Source organism: Taeniopygia guttata, chromosome 1, assembly GCF_048771995.1.
Source record: "Taeniopygia guttata chromosome 1, bTaeGut7.mat, whole genome shotgun sequence".
NCBI lineage: Eukaryota > Metazoa > Chordata > Aves > Passeriformes > Estrildidae > Taeniopygia > Taeniopygia guttata.
The window spans coordinates 75,342,105-75,362,303 of NC_133024.1; the positions used below are offsets into that span (position 1 = coordinate 75,342,105).

A 20,199-nucleotide genomic window follows, 5' to 3' on the forward strand; every position below is an offset into this window, starting at 1 on the left:
GACAGCCAGACTTCTCCATCACAAACACATCCAGTCTCTTTTTTGAGTCTCAGTAAAACCTTAGTGTCCATACATTCTGTAGAAAGGAATTCCACAGCTTCATTTTACAAACAAGCACGCCTTTTGTTTTGAGTCTTCTGCCTTCTGTTTTCATCAGATGTCCTCTAGTTCCTGCTTTAATATATTATTTTCTTACATATTAAAACTTTTATGCAGGGTTCGGTGGGGGTTTTTTGTTTATTTATTATTACATAAAATTTGGTGTAATAGGCAATGACAATGTGGTTTAGCTCTCAACATTTCCACCCACTGGAGATCAAAGCAAAAAGAATGAATGCCCTAATAGTTGGAGTTCATTTCCATTTTAAATGAGATGTAACAACAGGTTATGAAGAAAAACATCTTGTGATGGTTATTCAGCTGTGTAAGATTGCAGCGTTCCACCCTGTAAACAGCGATATGAGATTATCACAGTCTTTGAATTACAAGATATTCTCAGAAGGGAGAACAGGCCATTGTCCTGTTGAAGGGTCCTGCCCTGGGAGGCCCCTCTGGGAGAAGTCTCAGGCAGCACAGCCAAATTGCTTGTGGCTGAAGCCAGGTACAAGCTGTTTGTCCAGGTTTAAATATGGCAGCGATTTGCTTTATCCCAAGGGACTACTGCTGTCCATGGAGCTGAGTGCGTGGCTGACTTCCTTGCAGAATGAGGGCCTTCTGGGCAGATTCAAATCAAATCAGTGGCATATTCAGACAGGTCCAGGCAGGCCCAGGACCCCAGCCTGGGTCACTGCTGCCAGTCTCACTGCCAACCATATTGCACCTGGGACACACACGCCCAACTGGACTGATGTAAGACTTGCTTTGAGTGCATGGGGTGGCTCTGCAACCTGTGACTCGATCAGACCACATGGATTTGCTCTATGTGCTATGGGATAATGTTTTGGAGCCCTGAGTGCCACAGTATGATTCTTATGAACTGGGCATGGGTGATGATGCCCTGTGATGGGCACACATCACCTAGAGGAACACACTCAGTGGTAAAGTGGTACTGTTCCAGCCAAAGTTCATTTGTAATAGTGAGTGCCTGATGCTGCACAGAGGGAGGGAAACTACAGCAAAAATTGTCATGGTCCCAGTTCTCATATTAGCCTTGCTCTTTCTCTCACAGGTTACATCCAAGCCTGCAGAGGATTGATGATCTCTGCTGTCTGCCTGGGCTTCTTCGGTGCCGTTTTTGGACTGATTGGGATGAAATGTACAAAAGTTGGAGGCTCTGATCAGACTAAAGCAAAAATAGCTTGCTTAGCTGGACTGTTTTTCATACTCTCTGGTAAATATACTTTATTTCTATCAGTCTGCATATTTGAAGTCATACCAGAGGCGCTTCTTTTCCACAGAAACCCGTGCACAAACTTCCATGACTTCGATGACTTCAGGGTCAGGCCCAAAGCTCTGCTGCCAGCTCCACTGAATGGTTTGTCTTATGCTTTTCAGGGTTGTGCTCTATGACTAGTTGTTCCCTGTATGCAAACAGGATTACGTCTGAATTCTTTGACCCTTCTTTTGTTGCGCAAAAGTAAGTACTTTCCTATACCCATAAATCTTTCAAACAAGTAGACTTTAGGTTTCCTACTGCACACCAGAGCCTGTTTAGACAGAGAGCAGATGCTTTTCCCCTTGGGCAGAGGAGGAGAGTGGGCTGCAGTTTTTCATAACCACAGTTTCTAACTGGAGCAACCAGGTGCTGAAATTCAATGAACACTTTGCTGCACAGTGATGGCTCTGCAATCCACGTGATCAGCTCTACCGTGGGCTGGCAGGGCAGATGGGCTTAACTGGGAATGGAGCCTGCATGAATGCCAGAGGTGCAGCAAAAGGATTGCACAAGACACAGGGGCTCAGTAGATGCATCATTCGATAGGGAAGGGAGAAAAGTATTTCCTTGAGCCTTTGATAGCAGGTGGCTTTGATAAAGCAATCTTGATTCCTCTTGAGGAGAGGTTTCTGCAGGCTTGGTGGAATTTTGCTGACAGGTTTTCAAATGACTGAAATTTGGATCATAAACCTCATCAAAACCTACAATCTTTTAAGCACTAACATAAATACTTTGCCTATATCTGTAATTAAATTTGAGTGAGTACTTACAGAATTTTGGGATCCACACCAGAGATAATGAGCATCCCTGAAGACTCCCTTTAAAGCTGAGCAAGGACCTGCAAAAGCAGCAATCCACAAACCAACGCTTGGATTTTGGATTGACATTCTTAACCATCAAGTCTGAAAATGTTGGCTGTAAATTATAGCATCACAGACTTTCCTGTTTTGCCTTCATACATGATGTAAACTCTTTTTTAAAGGCAAGGATTTTAAAGTTTTCTTGGCAGTGATTCCAGAATATGCCAAATATTTGGTGTACATTTCCCTGAGACCCAAGTAAGGGATCAGTGAGGAACGCTGAGCCTTTATGTTTCACTTTGACAGAAATAAAATAGTCTGAATAAATAACACTAAGGGGATCTACATTTGCAGTAGGGTTGACACTGCTTTTCCTATCTTGAAACAGTATTAGTTTTCTCCATACACTCTTGTATTAATTTTGTCCATAATTCCCCTATAGTTTCTGCTTATTTGATGTAGTGAAGACAGGCTCGAAAGGCCACCCAAAGAAAGAAGGATGTGAGGTTCTTTGAAGAAAATTGAGCCTGGCTATATAGACAGAAGTTAATTATTCATCAGGCTTACTGTTCTTAGTGAAAAATACAATGATTGCTGCCAGAAGTCCTTTTCCTACACTATATTCTTACCCTTTTCTGCTGTGAAAAAGCAGGCAGACCTCATGGTGGAATTTTACTGTGAAGGAATGAATGAGAAATCCAGTTTAAATATTGAAATAACAGTAGTAAAACAACCTCTCCAGAAATTACCTCTTTTTGTGGACAACCAGCACAGCTCAGCTGTGGGCAGACATAATCATGATTGCAAAGATAAAGGCAGAGAGGAAATCCCGATATTTTAATTTGAGTTGTTCACAATGCATGTAGCTCATGCAGTGACCTTGCACCAGACTGAGCCAATGGTGGCATTCAGCTCCTTCCTCTCTCAACTGATGTAAAATTTCCATTTTCTTGCCATCTCTGAACCCTTACTTTGTTATGCATTGCAGGCACATTTAATATGTTTGCTGGTATATTGTGGAAATTTGAAATTGTCTCTTTGCTGAGAGAGGGTTTCAACCTTTTGCCTTTTACTGCACATTTCTCTCCTGAAGTTATTCTGGCAGTGTCAAAGACAGGCTTGAGATACTGTTAGTGGGAAAAAAATGGTACAAAATGTTCAGCACCTTCTCTAGCCATCAGGATTTCCCTCCAGTCTTCTTTACTATTTTTAATTTAAATTATCTGACTAACTTCCCATATAATCATTGATATGCAATTGAAAATCTTGAGCTTTACTCTTAAGTACCAGTATAAATCAGAAAGGTTGTTTTCTCTGAAGATGTGGAAGAAAGCCCTATCAGGATAGCTCTGCAAGTCATTAGCCTGGTGGTGTGGCAGTCCCCCGAAGAAGGGCCATACACACAATCTGTTTAATCATGGTATAGTAACAAATATTGCTTCACAAGGTCAAACAATCCCAACTACAAAGGCTGAACCCCTGTCTTCTGTCCCAGCTAGTAGGTAACACTCAGGTACCCCTTTTCTACCCAATTCTATCAAATATAGTAATGATTTCTTTCTGCAGAGTTGAAGAGTTTCAGGAAGGGAAGATAGTGCTTGGCTTCCTTAAATCCCTCAGCCTCTGGTCAACAGTTTTGTGTTAGATAAAAATATGGAAATTTGTGTTTCCCACTTTCTAGGCAAGTAAGTTGTTATTACAATAGCCATCCTGGATCTTGGTCCAGCTCTGTTCTCTAGCAGTGTGGTGATCTGCATCAACTTCTGTGGGGAGCCTAATCCTGGTCCTTGTACCTCTTGTGCTCTGGCAATTTTGTAGGGATGGAGGGATCCCCGTGAAGGGGCTTACCTCACATCTGAGCTAGTCCCTCTAATCTTTTATAGGCCAATGAAAGAAGTGCCTTGAAATTGTTTTAGGAGTGCACTTTGTGTGTATTTCTTGCATGTTGGATATAATGGGATCTTAGTTGATGAGCTCTGATGTAGATCTCTGTTTCTAATCAGAGAACCCCCTGTCCTTGCAGGGACACAAATCTCCTTGAGTCATGCGAAAATCGTAACAAGGTGATTGGAAATGTGAGCATAAGTAGAATTTAAATTTTGCAAATTTGGCAGATTTTGAAGTGAAACTGGACTGGGTGGAGAGTTTTCCAGAGTGGAAGGAGCTATGATTCCCAGTAGTTTAAATTGGGGATTGGGTCTGTAAACTCCATGCTGGTGTTGAGGAAGGGTTCTGAGGCAGTCAGTTTATTTCAGCTTGAGCTTGGTGTCTCCAGAGAGGGAGTCTGAACAAAGAAATCCCTGGGTCTTTATCCCCTCACAGTCTGTGCACCTGCTCCTCACGTGCTCTTCACATATCTTGCATGTGCCTCTTGGTCCAGTGATGATTTATGGTCTGGGGTCTTCTAACAGCTCACTGGATTATTTTTGAGTGTTTCTGCAGTGCCATTTTGTAAATATACACTTTTTTCAGAACAGCTGACCGGTATTTTGAGTTGGATATTTTGGTAAAGTGGGACTAGGGCCTGTGCACATGGAAATGTTCAGAACTAGCTGAGAATTGCAACTACACAGTGTTGCAGTTGCACAGGCAGGCTGTCAAGCAGGGGGTTTTGTATTGGCTGCCTCACCACAGTTTACAACAAATCAATTTAGTAGCATCTGCTTGAACAGTACAGACTCCTGGTTGACAATTGTGGCTGGATGGGGGACAGGGGCCTGTGTTTCTGTGCAGGATCCCAGAAGTCTGGAGAAGATAAAGGTCTCCTGAAGGGGAAACTGCAGCAGAGAAAGATCAAGAGATATACAAGTGTTTTACAAAGGTGAGGAATAGGAGACTCTGGAGACTGTTGGGCTGCAGCCTAATGCAGGTCATCCTTAAAATGCTTTAAGAGTGGTACTCAGGCAGAGAGCTGGGGAATGGAGCAGACAAGGAGCATCCATGGTTTGCTGTTTGTCTTGAAGAATCAGCACTGAGAGGAAAGAAAAGAATCACTTCCCAATGCCCTTCTTTCCCTTCATTTACTTCTGTTGCTTTAGAAATATGGACTTAGTGGGATAATGCTGCTAAAGCACCACTGTCTCCTCTCGGAGACAAATGGAGCAGTTCCTCGCAGCAAACAGCTTGTGGCTGGCCAAGGCAGCAGAGGGGACCATTGCTGGTGACTGGGAGCTCTGCCCATGCAGGTGCTGGGGAGCAGTTTCTTCCAGATAGAATCCAGCCACAGGGACTAGAGAAGGAGAAAGATTCTGGAACATACACCTGTGTGTGCAAATGCTTATACCAGACACACCTGTGTATGTATATGCATACGTTGCATACATATACATTGCATGCATACTGCATATGCGTACTATGCATATGTACAAACCCTCATGTTTTAAGCAGGCTGGTGTGTGGATAATGAGAGATGGAAGTCAGAAAGATCCTGAGAGCCAGAGGGGAAACTTAAGGAGGGTTGTAGGCAGAACTTGTAGTCTCTGGCCCAGGAAAAGCTCCAGTCCCGTTTGGTTTGGGAGCCAACAGGAACAAAACTTAAATTGAGGAGTTGGTGCTGTAAACAGGTAATAGAATGACATAACCCCACAGCAAAGCAATACAGGAGGAGATGCACAAAGGCCAGGCCTTTCCCTAACCCTAACCCCTAATCCTGGCTGAGCAGGGAGAGAAGTACTGCCCAAGAGAGGGTGTACTGCAGGGACAGAGTTTGCCTTCCGAGTCAGAGGGAAATAATGAAAAGAATGTTGTGAATGGCAGAGATGCTGATTTTGTGGTAAATAATTTATGTGTCAATTGAAAGTTATTAAAGAAAAATATAATATCTAGTTATTTTATTCTGTAAATAACCCTGTTAAATCCATGCTCTTTTGTTACATACATTTATTGACTTCTTGTAGGTATGAATTAGGAGCAGCTTTGTTCATTGGATGGGCTGGAGCTTCACTCTGCATAATTGGTGGCATTATATTCTGCTTCTCAATAGCTGAAAACAGTAATTCTGCAAGGTAAAACACAAGTTGTACTTACTGAAAGAAAATAATACCTCTGCATTTTTACCTGCTATATGTATGCAGTTTGATCACTGTTCCAAAACACTTTGTAATGAGATTCTGAAAAAAATTGTGTGGATAAAAGAACATAAGGGGATGTAAGGATAATGCTCTGTCCACCATTAATGTAATTAAGAAAAGCTGTTGTCTCAGAACAAATACTTGTGAGATATAGATATATTTCATAAATTTACTACAGCTACAAAACAGTGCATTCACTGATGTACAAAAAGTGATCAGGTGGCTTTACAGGCATGAATAGACAAGTTTCTTTGATCTCAAATCAACAGATCAAAAGTGAGTGGTGGTGGCAGTGGGACCTCCAGCAGCTGAAGAGGGGTGATAACAAAGAAGAACAGCTGTAGAGAGTAACTGTTCATCCAGGATCTGCCACAATTTAAATTATTTCATGATTAGGCCTTAATTTACTTAGCTGTGAATGAGGGATATATGTTACAGGAAGTGTAAAGACAGATGCAAAGAGATATCTGGAGTGGCAACATTTAACTAGAATGGGGCCACACAGAGTAGGAATGTGCCACCTCTCCTGAAATTTGTAGGTATATTCCCATGCATTTCTTCTAGATTTATTACTAGAATGCCTGGATGCCGAGATGCCACCTGTCTATGGGAAGAGCTGTAAATGGTTGTTTTTTTCTCTTCAGGAGGGGCTATGCCTATAATGGAGCCACATCTGTGATGTCTTCTCGTACAAAGGTCCACAACAGTGTCCCTGACAAAACCCCACCCAAGCACTTTGACAAGAATGCTTATGTTTAGTTGCACTGTTGGAAGACTCAAAGTGTTTTTAAACGTGATTTTGTACGTTTCATTCAGAGTGATTCCCCCTACCCCAAGCCCAATGTACTTACTACTAAGACAATGACTTTTAAAAATATTAACTTGCAGCTTTTTACATACTGATGTAAATTTCATTACATATTGTAAGATTGATGTTGGTATTGTAAAGTTTATACCTGGAAATCATGAGCTGACATTGCATTCTTGAAAGGAAATAAACAAGGTATTTACTAAGTCAGTTTGTCATGTCAACTGCTTATGGGAATGGTATCACACACATTGTATTGGCATATTGCAGTTCAAAAATTCAGCTAGTGTTTTTTCTTTGTCTGTCCATGTGATAACTTTTGAGGGAATATGTGTACAAGTCAATAAGTGAGAACAGAGATTACAAATAACCACAAAATGCTTTCTAGACTGAGTCCCTAAAATCAGACACAAACTCAGGTTTGCTGTGAAGTTTGACTTGATGGACCTGTGGAGTTTCAATAAAAGTTGGTTATTTTGGGACAACAGTATAAATATAGAAAAATAAACAGTCCTATTTAATAATGGCACAGTATAAAAAAAGTTTTGTATCTGATATTATCTAGATTACATTAGAACTACAAAATAAAGGTTCTTTTTGTTTTATGTTATTTTTGTACTTCGTTTAAGTAGAAACACTACTGTGTTTTTTAAAGACAGCAGCCAATATGGACAAAGCAGAAATGTCAAGTACTTCTGCAATGGCAGGTTAGTGCTTCCTTACTGTGGCTTGACATTGTAATTTTTTTCCAGTTGTTGCCCTTTTATGCTAACAAAGACACAACTCCAATACAAAAAAACCCACAACAAACTTCCCCATAGGAGGCATTTAATGATGATTAGTTTTAGAGCTGAGCCTTTTTTTCTTTTCATTTGGTGTTTATTGTAAACCATGGTAGAAACATAATAGTTTAATACATGGACATATTTTCTTTCAAATGTTGACAATTTTATATAAAGTTCATGATAAAATATACAAAATATGCATTAAAGTTTGTATAAAGTAATACTCTGCAGTATATTCTGTTCATTGGTTAACAGGCTTTCTTGCAAGACCAGTTTCAATCTTTAATGTAAACATTAGAGGCAAAATCTTCACCTCAGAGAAATGAAAGAGACTTACACCACTGAACTCATGAGTGTGCTGCTTTTGGCTGGGATAAAGGTAATTTGCTTCACCGTGGCTGGTATGAGGCTGTGTCTTGGATTTGTGCTGGACACAGAGTTGAAAACAGAGATGTTTTTAGTATTGCTGATCAGGGCTTGCATAGAGCCTTTTCTGTTTTTCATACCACCATATTGGCGAGGATTGGGGGTGCACAGGAGGTTTGGAGGGGACACAGGTGGGACAGGTGACTCAAACTGACCAAAGGGATATTCCAGACCATGTGACATCATGCACAGTATATACAGTGGGGGAAGAAGGAGGAAGAGGAAGACATTTGGAGTGACGGCATTTGTCTTCCCAAGCCACCATTACACATGACAGGGCCCTGTTCTCCTGGGATAGATGAACACTTGCCTACCCTTGGGGAGCAGTGAACGAATTCCTTGTTTTGCCTTGCTTGTGTGTGTGGCTTTTGCTTTCGCTATTGAACTGCCTTGATCTCAACCCATGAGTTTTCTCACTTTTTCAAGTCTCACCGCAGTTCCACAGGTGAGGGAGTGAGTGGCTGTGTGGGGCTTGGCTGGGGTTAAACTACCACAGAAAGAAAGAAGAATTACTTTGTTTCCAAACAGACATGGCCAGTAATACATATTTCAGTATTTTTTTTCAGAGTCAGACTGAAAGACACAACAGCTCTGTAAACAGTATTCCTTGTTATTACAGGACCAATAAGAGAAGTTACTGGGAAACATTTGATGTTTTCACCTGCATTTTGAACCCCAGCAGAACCAAAAAGCAGGACCTCCAATCAGGAATGGAACCATTATATATCTGAAGAATCACTCCAGTCTGTTACAGTGACTAAGCTGCTTTTTAATGTGCTCGTATTATCAGCTTCATGAAGGCCTTTTAAAACAAACAGACAGAACAATTAATAGTTATTAATACTCTTTTGGGGATATTTTTACTTTGTATTTGTCTATAAAATGACATGCTATGTGAGCAAATACCTGTGGACTTCAGGAAGCCCCAAATTGTAACCAGTAAGCAAATTAATATGTAGATTGTTTCTCTCACAGAAGATAAAGCACAGTACAAGCAGTCAGTGTCAACCTTACTTTCCCTTCAAAAATAACCAGAAGTATCTTTATGGAACTGACACAGCTTTAACCTTTACAAACATTGAAATGTTAGGGTTAGAATCTACTATATAAAATATATGTAAGTATCATAAAAACATGGTATTTATATAGCAAGAAACCAAACACAAAGGTTTTCTTGTTCTTTTCTTACAAAACACCATTTATTAAATTACAATGTGTACTGCACTTAATCCTCCTCTAGGTGGGTCAGTCACTTATGAATACATTACCTTCCTCCTTTGGTGCACTTTTCTTGGGAAGGCCCCATGCATGTACCACAGATGCAGCATTGGGCTCGTTTTTCTGGACTGTCACTGCCTTCTGACCTTTGTCATCTTTCATCAATAAAATGTCTTCTTCTGCTGATGAAATATCCCAATCATCTTCATCAGCTTCTGCGAGCTAACAGGCGCAAAAAAAAACAGGCAGTTTTCCTTTGTTCAAGCTGTACTGAGTTCTTTCCTAAACTCAGCAATGTGAAACTGCTAAAGAAGAATGCACTGGCACATGGCCTTTATGAAATCTATCATCACAGTTTTAAAATCCACATTAATTCAATTACTGAAATAATATTAATTCACTGTTATTGTTCTGAAACTAAAAGATGTTTGGTTGATTTTTTTTTTAAGTCAGGAACTGCAAACATTTAAAGTTCTGCCAGTTCTGTATCTGACATAAACCTCTGCTTTCAGGTATTATATGCCAGTCTTAAAAAAGGATTATTTTTTCTGGGATATTCCAGTGAGATGAAAGTCCTTTAAGCCTTAGAATGTAGATTACTTACACAAAAATAAAGATATGACATGCAAGGTGACAGTTTGCAAGCATTCTGTAGTCAAACTAGGAAAAAATATTGCAGTAAAGGCCTTTTCAATTTAAACCTAATTTATTGAAAGAGGAATTAAATAATGAACATTTAAAAAACCGTATAATGCTCAAGCTTTAAATATGCATTCCCTCAAGACTCAGTGTCAATATGTACAAACATATTTTAATTAAGTGGTGGATTTCTATACTAAGTTCACAAAATGAGAGTCAATTCAGACAGATGAACCTGAAGCCAATGAGCCTGTGGTCCCTCTTACCTCATCTGCCTGAGAACAAAATATCTTCTGTCACCTTTAGCAAGAAGAGCTACAGCATCTCCCTACATTTCAGTCAGATGTAGTTTGATGGATTTGAGCTATTTTTAGAGAGCTTAACTGTGGAAAGCAAACAACGTTTTCTCACAAAGCTAAAACCTTATTTCACTGGAGTCTCCAGTATTACAGTAAGGATCTAGATGGTGCTTCCATTGCACAGAAGGAAGGTTCAGATGCTATTAGAAAGCAATGTCAGGTATGTATATCCTAGAGAAAAATCAACAAATATGAACATGTGTGTCTCAAAAGTGGGTAAGAGACTACAGTAATGCTTACCTTGCAACATAACTCTGTTTTAACATTGCAAACTATTTTCAAAAACTGACAGATCTGCTCAGTGTGCTGTATTATTAACATACCAGAATTCATTATTGTGCTGTTTCAAATTATCTGCATTTGAGGGTGTGGTAATGGGAAAGTCAGTCACATATATTGAGAAATGCTGGAGGAAGAGTTTCCTCGAACATTCAAGAAGTCCCAAATGATTGTTAAAGTAAAAAATAGAGATAAAAATGTCAACTTCAAGAAGAATTTAGTTTTGATCGAGTGTAAATACATGGTAGTAATCAAAAATGCTAAACAGTTTTATTAACTCAAAGACTTATATAAAGATGTATACATAAAACATATAAATATGGGCATAAATATATGCATGTAATTACCAAAGCATACAAGATGGTGTGTTCTTCTGCAAAGATTGCAGAAAAAAAGTAGCAGCGCCTGCTCTGGTTTCATTAGCTTATTCTGTACTCATGTTGTCCATACAGGATACATCAGGGACACAATGTATTCTAAATGAATCATAGCTACAACATTTTTCATAAAATGATGGAGAGGTGGGGGTAGGAACGGATCTCAAAGATCATGCAGTTGAACTCCCCCACGATACCCAGGTACACCTTCCACTAGACCAGGTTGCTCAAAGCCCTCTCCAACATGACCTTGAAGACTTTCAGAAATGGGGCATCCACATTTTCTTTGGGTAACCTGTTCCAGTGCCTCACCACCCTCACAGTAAATAACTTCTTCCTAATAACTAATCAAAACCATGTCTTCTCATTATAGTCCAATTTTCTGTCCAGAAGGATCTGTTCCACGATCCTTCTGGGCACAGAAGTGAGATTAACTGGCCAGTAGTTCTCAGGGTTCTCCTTCTTACTTTTTTAAAAAATGAATGTATTTTCCTTTTTCAGAGACTACACCCAGCTGCGATGACTTTTCAATTATCATGGAAGAATGGCTTGACAACTATATCAACCAATTTCCTTAGGACCCTGGGAAGCATCTCACTGAGTCCCATGGATTTATGTAAGTTCAGGCTTCTCTGGAAGTCTTAAACTCAACCTTCTACCACAGTAGCAGGTATTTCATTCTCCCAGTACTTACCTTAAGGTTCAAGGGTTTGAGAGATGTGGGAAGGGAGATTATCAGTGAAAACCACAGCATTATTAAAACATAGGTTTTGAGGTTTATTTTGCTACAGGTCTTTGCTCTTGAAGCCCAAATTCCTGAACACATGGGCCCACCATTGAAAGATCTTTACAAAATCATCCTGCCAATTTAACAGGGAACATTTTATGGTCTTGTAAAATCTGACATTACAAAGAATTTGGAAGTAACACTAGATAGAAAATTGCACTGTAATAGTCATGTCTGCATTGATAATTTTGAGTCTGGTGCAATTTGCTGCTCTCAAACAATCAGTGGACGACTTAGGTGTCATCAATGGCAATTAGAAGGACACAGGCTAAATGTAATTATGCCACCTTCATGGCCCAAGTTGATTAGGACAATCACTCCTTTCTGGAAAATGAAATAGAAGTGTCACTGTTTCTGGGGAGAGTGATGAGTTTCAGATTTGACTCACAGTCAGGAAACCCCACGGTATCAGTTTTACTATGAATAACAGGATTCTCAGTAATTATTATTTGATAATATAGTGAAAAAATATTGAATTGAATGCTAGAATTAGTATCTGTCTGTCTACTTCAATACAGTAACAACTACTCAAACTAAAATAAAATCACTATCTGCTGCTGATTTCTCATTTGGAGTAACTCTTTTTCCTTTTAAAAATTGTTCATGCAAAGACTCCAAATTGCAGCAAAATGGTTTGCCAATTCTAGAACTCTAAACTGGAGAAGACCAGGACCTTGGGAGCCCGAGGGGTAAAGAATCCATCGTGTTAGTATTCTACTGGTGAACACAGCCCATACTCAATGGATAGCAACAGATCTGATGTGACTTAGATTGATGCAGAACAACAAAGACCAACGGAATTTGTCCTCTCATGAAAATGTATTTAAGATACCCATATTAGATAACGCTCTAAAAATGTTTTTAAATACTAGATAAGCAAATTCCTTTTTTCCTCCATCAAAACAAGGTACTAGACAAATGAGTAAAGGAGGACTCTCTATGCTGCTGGAATAGAAGATAAGAATGATACAATGCCCAAACTTGGACTGGTTAGTGATCCAAACCAATCAAGGTATAAGTTAAATAAGCAGTGTGGATTAAATACCTTGCCACTGGGCCCTTGCTAGCACTTTTCTATACACTAGAGCAGGTGTAGCCAGAAAGGCTACTTAGTTGTAATTCCAAAGCTGTCTTGGAAGTTCTTTGCTGCATCAAGATGATTTCAGCATGAAAAAAAATTAACAGACATATAGTTCAATTACCGAATGTAATAATGCTGCATATTAAAAGTGATACCTTCGGGTCTTTCACTCCTTCTTTCTTAATAAATGCATGTGCAACATTAATTCCTCCAGCTGGTTTGCTCTTACTTCCATGGTTAGAAAGACTCTCTCCAACTTGTTTGGTCAGTTTTTGAATAACTGTTCCTAAAATTCAGAAAAAAAATTAGATTGACAGTTTCCATTCACAAGGAGGGACTTTACTGTAAACCCTCTAGAAATCTTCCCCAACATAAAAATAAGTGAAAGAAGTCTCTCTGAGACAAAGATTGTGTATTTTCCTGCATTTATATAAAAGAGCATGATGCACATCTCTAAGTAATACATTAACAGAAATACACTAGCAAAAACATAAAGTGTTTACATATATATATATATATATATATATATATATATATACACTCAAGAATAGGTAGTCTGCCTTCACTATGTTTTCTAACACAGAAATATTACCACGAAATGCAAAATCATGCACAACTGTCACAACATCCATATACAAATGCAGTGAAAAACCTTTAGAAGTTTTGGCAGGTGTTCCAGTTTCTTGAGGTCCATTTTCCTCCATCCTATCCCCATCGTTTTTGCCAAAAGGCATCTGAAAAGCATGGACTATGCTGCTTGATGGTTTTGACTGCTTTTGCAATGCCTCTGGTGTTACATGAGACTGTTTCGTATCATCTTCATCACCTTCTTCCTCTGAACTGAATGGTGGTGTTCTAAGGAAAACCACATACAACATGAGCACTTACTGGGTTTCAGTGCGTGCATCAACACATACATGCTTCCTTGTATTTTCCTTTTCAATAATGTGCATTTTTCTTAGTGCAAACGGCAGAATCTCCCCTAAATTTTAAGTACTAAAAAATAAAATTAAAAGAAATCACACTGATAATTAAACTCAGAAAGTTATCCCAAATGCTCTCTTATATATGACTCTTTCCATTTAAGCAACCATCTTTACAAAACAAGAGACCAGTACAAAACAAGTCCTGCCAGGCAAACACAGATGGGCTTTCATGGATCAACAGGTAGAGCGAATTTCAGGGTCAAGGAATCCGTGCCACAGAAAGTCTCTTGTGACACCAGTTAGATGTGGGAAATTTTCAGTGCAGGAAGTGGCAAAGTAATGCACCTGATGTGAACAGAACATGGAATATTGTATTTCATTTTGGCTGCAGTATGAAAATATCAATAAACTGAAAAAAATAGGTCCCCAAAGTTTCTAAATGCTATTAACACAGTCAGAAAAAGCATCTAAGAGAGAAACTAAAGAAAGTTATTTATCTTACTGAATATCTCTTTCTCAACCACAACATAGAATACATATGCTGAAAGAAAAACATGCTGTCTTTCAGGGATTATAATAACACACTCAAATGGAGTAACACTTGAAACCAAAAGGTAAAGTATGGAGCACCAAGAGTGTTTATGATTTTAGCTTAATAATGGTTTTTGTGTGGCAAACATGTCAACAAAAATATTGTCTTCAAAAAGGCAAGGGAACAAAACGTACGTGATGCTAGATGTCTTTCTGGAGGCTCCACTTCCAAGAATTTTCCTCGATCTAAAAATAACAAGACAAATTATTTCAAGACTGATAGCAAGCATAAAGTTTACATGGAAGTTTTGTGAATTCTTCCCTCAATTTTTACAACTGAGGAAATGTTCACATCAGCCACAAAAACCCAGAACTATAGGACTGTTATCTGAGGTATGAGTATTTTAAAAATGGCATCTCTTACTTTGGTGTAGAATTATACTCAGGGATGATTGTTCTTTGTCCAGGTGGGCGGAAAGCTGATGGAGACCACTTTGATGGTTTTTGAGGTGTGGCAAATGAGGAAATTCCCAATGGGTTGAACCTGTGTTTTTCTACAAGAAAAGTTATCATACTATCAATGTTCAGTACCTTTCACATTTAATTTCTACAATTAAAGATGTCTCTGCTGAAGACTATGGTTTCAAAAAAAAAAGAAAAAATGCAATTATTTTCTTCCAAGCAATTCAGAGTTACCATGTGTGGGTTAAAAAGTGTAGCAATTTGGCAGAAAATAAATCTCCTTGCTTTAAAGCTGGTCCTCGGAGATTCAGAATTGAATCCTTGGCTATGCCAAGTGTTTTGACCCAGGAAATTAAGCTTGTGATTGCAATTGTATTGTTAGTGCTATAAACAGCTACCCTGAAGTTAATGCTTATATATATATATATGTGTGTGTGTGTGTGTGTGTGTGTGTGTGTGTGTGTGTGTGTGTGTGTGTGTGTGTGTATATAAATGTGTATATATATATTTCTGGCAATCCAAAAGAACCACACATGTTCTATTTTGATAGACTGGCTCTTTAGAATGCGACCAGAACTATGGTTAACAGACTGCTCATATACCCAGCCTGTAATTAGTTACACTTTTGCAACAGAGTGATAAAATACCAGGTGGAGAAGACCCCATGGAGGTTGTATGTGCAAAAGACAAGGGGATGAATGGGTTAACAGCCTTAGGTTTAGACATTCCTCTATCCAAGTGTCAAGGGCCCAAAGACAGTTGAGTTCCTCAGAGCCTGATGGATTAAAGGAGCCACTCCTGACACCTTGAAAAAATAGATCATGGGTAGAATCTGTATAGATTAAAAGAATTACAACAGTTAATGGGAACTTTAGGATATTGGGGAAAATATCCCTGGTTTCTCTATTATTGCCCATCCCTTGTATAGTTTGCTCAAAAAGGGAAACTATAAATGGGATTGGACTGAGGAACACATGAAGCAGTTCCAGAGCTTGGTCCTACAACCCCCCCAGTGACCCTATTGCAGCAGAATGGGATTCTGTTGAGAACATGGCACTACAGCCTGTTTCACACTGGCCCTGATGGACCAGAGAGATTCAGCCCAACTGCATTGAAAGAGACAGAACAGAGATATTCTGAGCTGGAAAAGTGACTTTAATCATTAGTCCAAGCAATTAAACAAGTTGAGCCACTAAGGGATAACCTGTCTGGACAAACCCCAATGAAAGCTGTATTTCTTTTCTTTTCCAGGAATGATACTGGGAATTATGCAAGCACATCTTCACTGAAGATCAAGTTAATAAGCAAATTTGGTTCACACATCAACAAGCCCAACCTGCAGGGTGGAGACCCTCACTTCTTCTATCTATGGAAGCTAATCAATATGGTAACTAGAGTACATTCTGCACCACATACACTTCTCACTTGTGAAATTTACTGTGGCAGCAAATATAAAGGAAGGAGATGAGGGCACTTTGCCTACTGAAATTAGAAAGGTAATCTCAATGCCACTGAATTTGGCAGGGAATTTCAGACCTGGTAGCATCTAATCAATTTACTTGGGACCTTGTTAAGAATACAGTAAGAAGAAAGATGAACTGAAGCATCAGTGGTCAGACTCCCTCTTCAGATAGTCGCTCACAGCTAGAGGAACTTTCATTAAACTACTTCAACCTGTTGTTGCTATGTTAATCCTGACTCTAGTATGTTTTGCTTTTATCATAGACATGTATATAAAAATCCATATAATGATTCGTCAGAAACATATACAGTCTGGGTGTGGTATAATGAAAGGTGTGGGGGAGAGGTATGAGCAATTGCTCTGCAGAGACACCCCAAAAATCCATTAAGCAGGAGTGACAGGGGCACCAAATTGAAGGTGTGACTGTAGCTGCACAGTGGATAATGTAGGAATGAGGCCTATGGCGATGAGATATATGATGAAGGGACTTCCATGAGATATGCCACAGATGGGTAGCTAAGGGATTATGTGGCCATGATGGCATGCTGAGGGGGTGGTAGGTTATCAGGCAGAGAGGTTGGATGACCTTCATCTCTGCAGTCAGCCTAGGAGGAGGGATTGAGGCTAAGGTGTCAGTGTTGGCAAATCTGGGATCACAAAACGAGACCAGACTCAGACTGTGACCCACATTACTGGTGCGTCTGGGAACATGATCACACTTCAAATGCTGAATTGGTTAAAATCAGAAATTAAGCACAGCCATACTCAGCCTTTCAGATCTGTGAGGACCAGCTGGAAAGCAAGGGGGTATATTTGCTACCAAAGTGCTTGCTACACTCGACAACACAACACTATGTATCTTGCCAGAGCTAAGACATTTGCTGTTAAACACCATGTCAAGAATCCTTAAAAGAAAACAGTTTAGCTGTCCATAACTATATAGAATGTTGATATGGAAAAGCAGGAAAGCAGCTATACAGAAATGTTGTTAAATAAAACTTTAAATAGCAATTATAAAATGTAAGAAAATGAAATAAGCCCCAAAATCCACTGTAACCTTCGCCGGGAAGCTGAACACAGGAATTATCTCTGCTAGAAGATAATGATTTCTCTTCAGCCCGAAGGCCAACTTGACGTGCAAGACGCTCTCGAATTCCGTGAATGGTAGGCTCTTGCTTCTCTTTACATTCTCTGGCATATTCAATAGCTCGCAAAATTTTATTTAAGCGATCACTTGATATTCCACGAACACCCTAAGGAAACAAATTGTATTGTAAACACTCTTTTAGACTTCAGATATCATAAAGCTTGTAGAAAAATCATAGAAGTTGGTAACATTGCTCACAAGTGTAGCCATATCCTCCACAGCTGTAATTTGATGGCCATCCTCTCAGGTTACAGGTTAAGCAATTACAGTTATTTAAAACATGGAAATTTAGCTTTGGATTTTATAGGCTGAGAACTGTAGTACAGGAGTGAAAGACAACAGAAGATAAGTGGTACAAAGATTACCCCTCTTTTGAATAATTCAGTATCTTACTGCTTTAATTCCCAAGGATTCCAGCTTCTCCTCCAGAGCTTGCTCCAAAACAACTCTCAATTCTTTAGTTAAAGAAGGATCAGACTTCAGAGCATTTATTAAATAGGTCTTACTTCTGTCTGGTTTTAGATCACTTTTCTCAGTTTCTGAAATAAGAAGGAAAAATGCTGTTAATAGATGTTTTTAAAATCCACATTACATGAGACAATAAAAAACTGCACTGAAGCATGCATTCTTTAGAAACAGCATAGACATGTATGTGCACTTTTTATCTACATGGAATTGTGTAATTTTCAAAATACTGGGCTAGCTTACAAAAGTCAGCTCACTTGGAATCTGTACCTCAGCACCATGTACTCACCATCACAAGTATCTTTTATTGCTCTTGTAACTATAAAGACACAGCACTGAATATTTGGCAACAAAGATCTTTACTGTTAGCATTGTATTTGAAAACTTCTGAATGAAAGAGTATCTTCTGATACTTAAGTTCTCTAAATTTGGTATTTCAAAGAAAAGCTGAATTGTACCAGGAATCAGAACAAGAACACTACAAAAGTTTTCTTAAGAAGAGCTTGAAGCAACATGATGTTCTCTGATAAAATCATCTACTGAAATTAAACCTTTGCAAAGTTGTAACACTTTCAAAGTCTTGGTAAAGACAAAACCTTAGTCTGGGGCTTAGTTTCACCGAAAATACATGCTGGATAACAGCCATCCTCAAAAATCTTTCAAGGAAAAAGTTCAGTGTTGTGTTTTCTTCTATGCAAGTCTATGACATCATACATACTTAAAAGCAGACAAAGAAGTTCCTATCTCTTTCCCTTGCTTTAAGTGTCAACAATGACACTTATGTCAATAAAGAACTCTTATGCAAGCAATAAAGACTCATCTAGACAGACTCTTCCATCTAAAATGAAGACTGACATTCAAGTTAGGCCAAAGTATCATAGGGTCATACAGGAAAGTAAAGAAGCAAAAGACACCCATTTAGAGCCTGTCTGTAAAGTGTCACTGGCAAGACAAAATTCTGCTGAATGCCACTTAAAGTAAATGAAGCAATGACCTGTGGAACCATGATGGCTGCTTCTGTCTGGCAGTGGTCAGCAAAGCTGGCAAAGGGTATAAAACATCCCAGGAAAGCATGCTATAAACCACATTCCCAACTCCCCCTGTAGTAACAGGAAAATCGTGGGCAGGAGTTTGTCTCTTCCCAGTATGCTTTAAAAGGCAGCGAAGCCATCTACCACCCAATAGAGGACAGGAATGAAGGGCATAATTCCATACTGCGACTTTCCAATATTATGTTTTTAAACAAATGCACCACTTTTTCTATTTGTAAACAATGACATCTTATTAGAAAGCAGTTCAATTTGCTTTTCACTTTTCTTTAAGGGAAAAACAAGCATCCTAAAGAGGAGATGAAAAAGCCTCAAGATGCACAAATGACATATTGGGCAGTTTTGAGAAACTGGCTTCCCATTGGGTCCTCGAAAGAACTATAGGTAATGAAAACTGAAAGAGAATCCAGCTGCCATACTATTAGATACATGTTGAAGAAGATATAATGAGGCTGAAATCTCATCTGGTTTTGGGAACTGTGTGGACAACTCAGTCCTTGACAAAGATAACATTAAAACTGATTTATCTGGAGAACTGAGTCCTAGAAGAGGCAAACAATTGGTCTTGAGGAAAGACAGGGCTATCTGACCATCCCCATTCAGGACAAGATGACATTATGCCATCATTATGCCATTTGGTATTTGGTACCATCAGTACCAAACCCTCCCAGAAAGCCATACATGAGACATTTTAAGGTGGAAGGCTCCCAGAAGCCTTCTGAAAATCCTATATCTTTCCAATGTTAATCCTTACAATAAAATAGATACATTGAAACTCATTTTAAGATTCCTAATTACTAAATACTAATAAGGGTAACAAGACTATCCAGCATTATCCTAATTAATGACAATATTAATTCTTGCTAATTAACTCAAGTCAAATCCTGTTTGCCAGAGCAATTATTTAAGGAATTGTTTTCTTATTCATTCCTAAATATTAGATATAACTTTTGAGACAAGGTCCACTGTCTCAGCTCCTACATAATCCTAGAAAATGATGTTCTGAGTCAAGAATTTTCACACTCTCCCTTAAAAATGACTGTCATCAAAACCAAAAAAAATCTTGGTCTATCTTTTCAGACTGCATTCTTTCTCTTTCTCTTTTGCACTTCAGGCCATGCCTTCAGGCACAGCAGAAGAAACAAAGACAATC

At 39.0% G+C, this 20,199-nt stretch overlaps 2 protein-coding genes across 6 annotated transcripts in view; one reads left to right on the plus strand and one right to left on the minus strand.

The window, feature by feature from the left end:
• Positions 1–7,259, plus strand: part of CLDN10 (claudin 10) — a 53,402-nt gene extending 46,143 nt beyond the window's left edge. For both annotated transcript variants that reach the window (XM_041716979.2, XM_002196825.7), the window contains exons 2-5: positions 1,169–1,330; positions 1,495–1,576; positions 6,072–6,179; positions 6,890–7,259. In XM_041716979.2, coding sequence (XP_041572913.1) covers positions 1,169–1,330; positions 1,495–1,576; positions 6,072–6,179; positions 6,890–7,004 — 467 coding nt within the window. In that variant the 3' untranslated portion in view covers positions 7,005–7,259. The remainder of the gene's footprint in view (positions 1–1,168; positions 1,331–1,494; positions 1,577–6,071; positions 6,180–6,889) is intronic.
• DZIP1 (DAZ interacting zinc finger protein 1) overlaps positions 5,991–20,199 on the minus strand; it is a 40,078-nt gene continuing 25,869 nt past the window's right edge. For 3 of the 4 annotated variants that reach the window (XM_072931320.1, XM_030276168.4, XM_030276177.4), the window contains 8 exons: positions 17,926–18,071; positions 17,443–17,638; positions 14,886–15,015; positions 14,657–14,707; positions 13,657–13,859; positions 13,160–13,290; positions 9,533–9,704; positions 8,855–9,066 (listed from right to left, as the gene is read on the minus strand). In XM_072931320.1, coding sequence (XP_072787421.1) covers positions 8,984–9,066; positions 9,533–9,704; positions 13,160–13,290; positions 13,657–13,859; positions 14,657–14,707; positions 14,886–15,015; positions 17,443–17,638; positions 17,926–18,071 — 1,112 coding nt within the window. In that variant the 3' untranslated portion in view covers positions 8,855–8,983. Of the gene's footprint in view, positions 6,173–8,854; positions 9,067–9,532; positions 9,705–13,159; positions 13,291–13,656; positions 13,860–14,656; positions 14,708–14,885; positions 15,016–17,442; positions 17,639–17,925; positions 18,072–20,199 lie in introns of those variants that run through there. The other variant, XR_003961127.4, reaches the window with a different exon arrangement.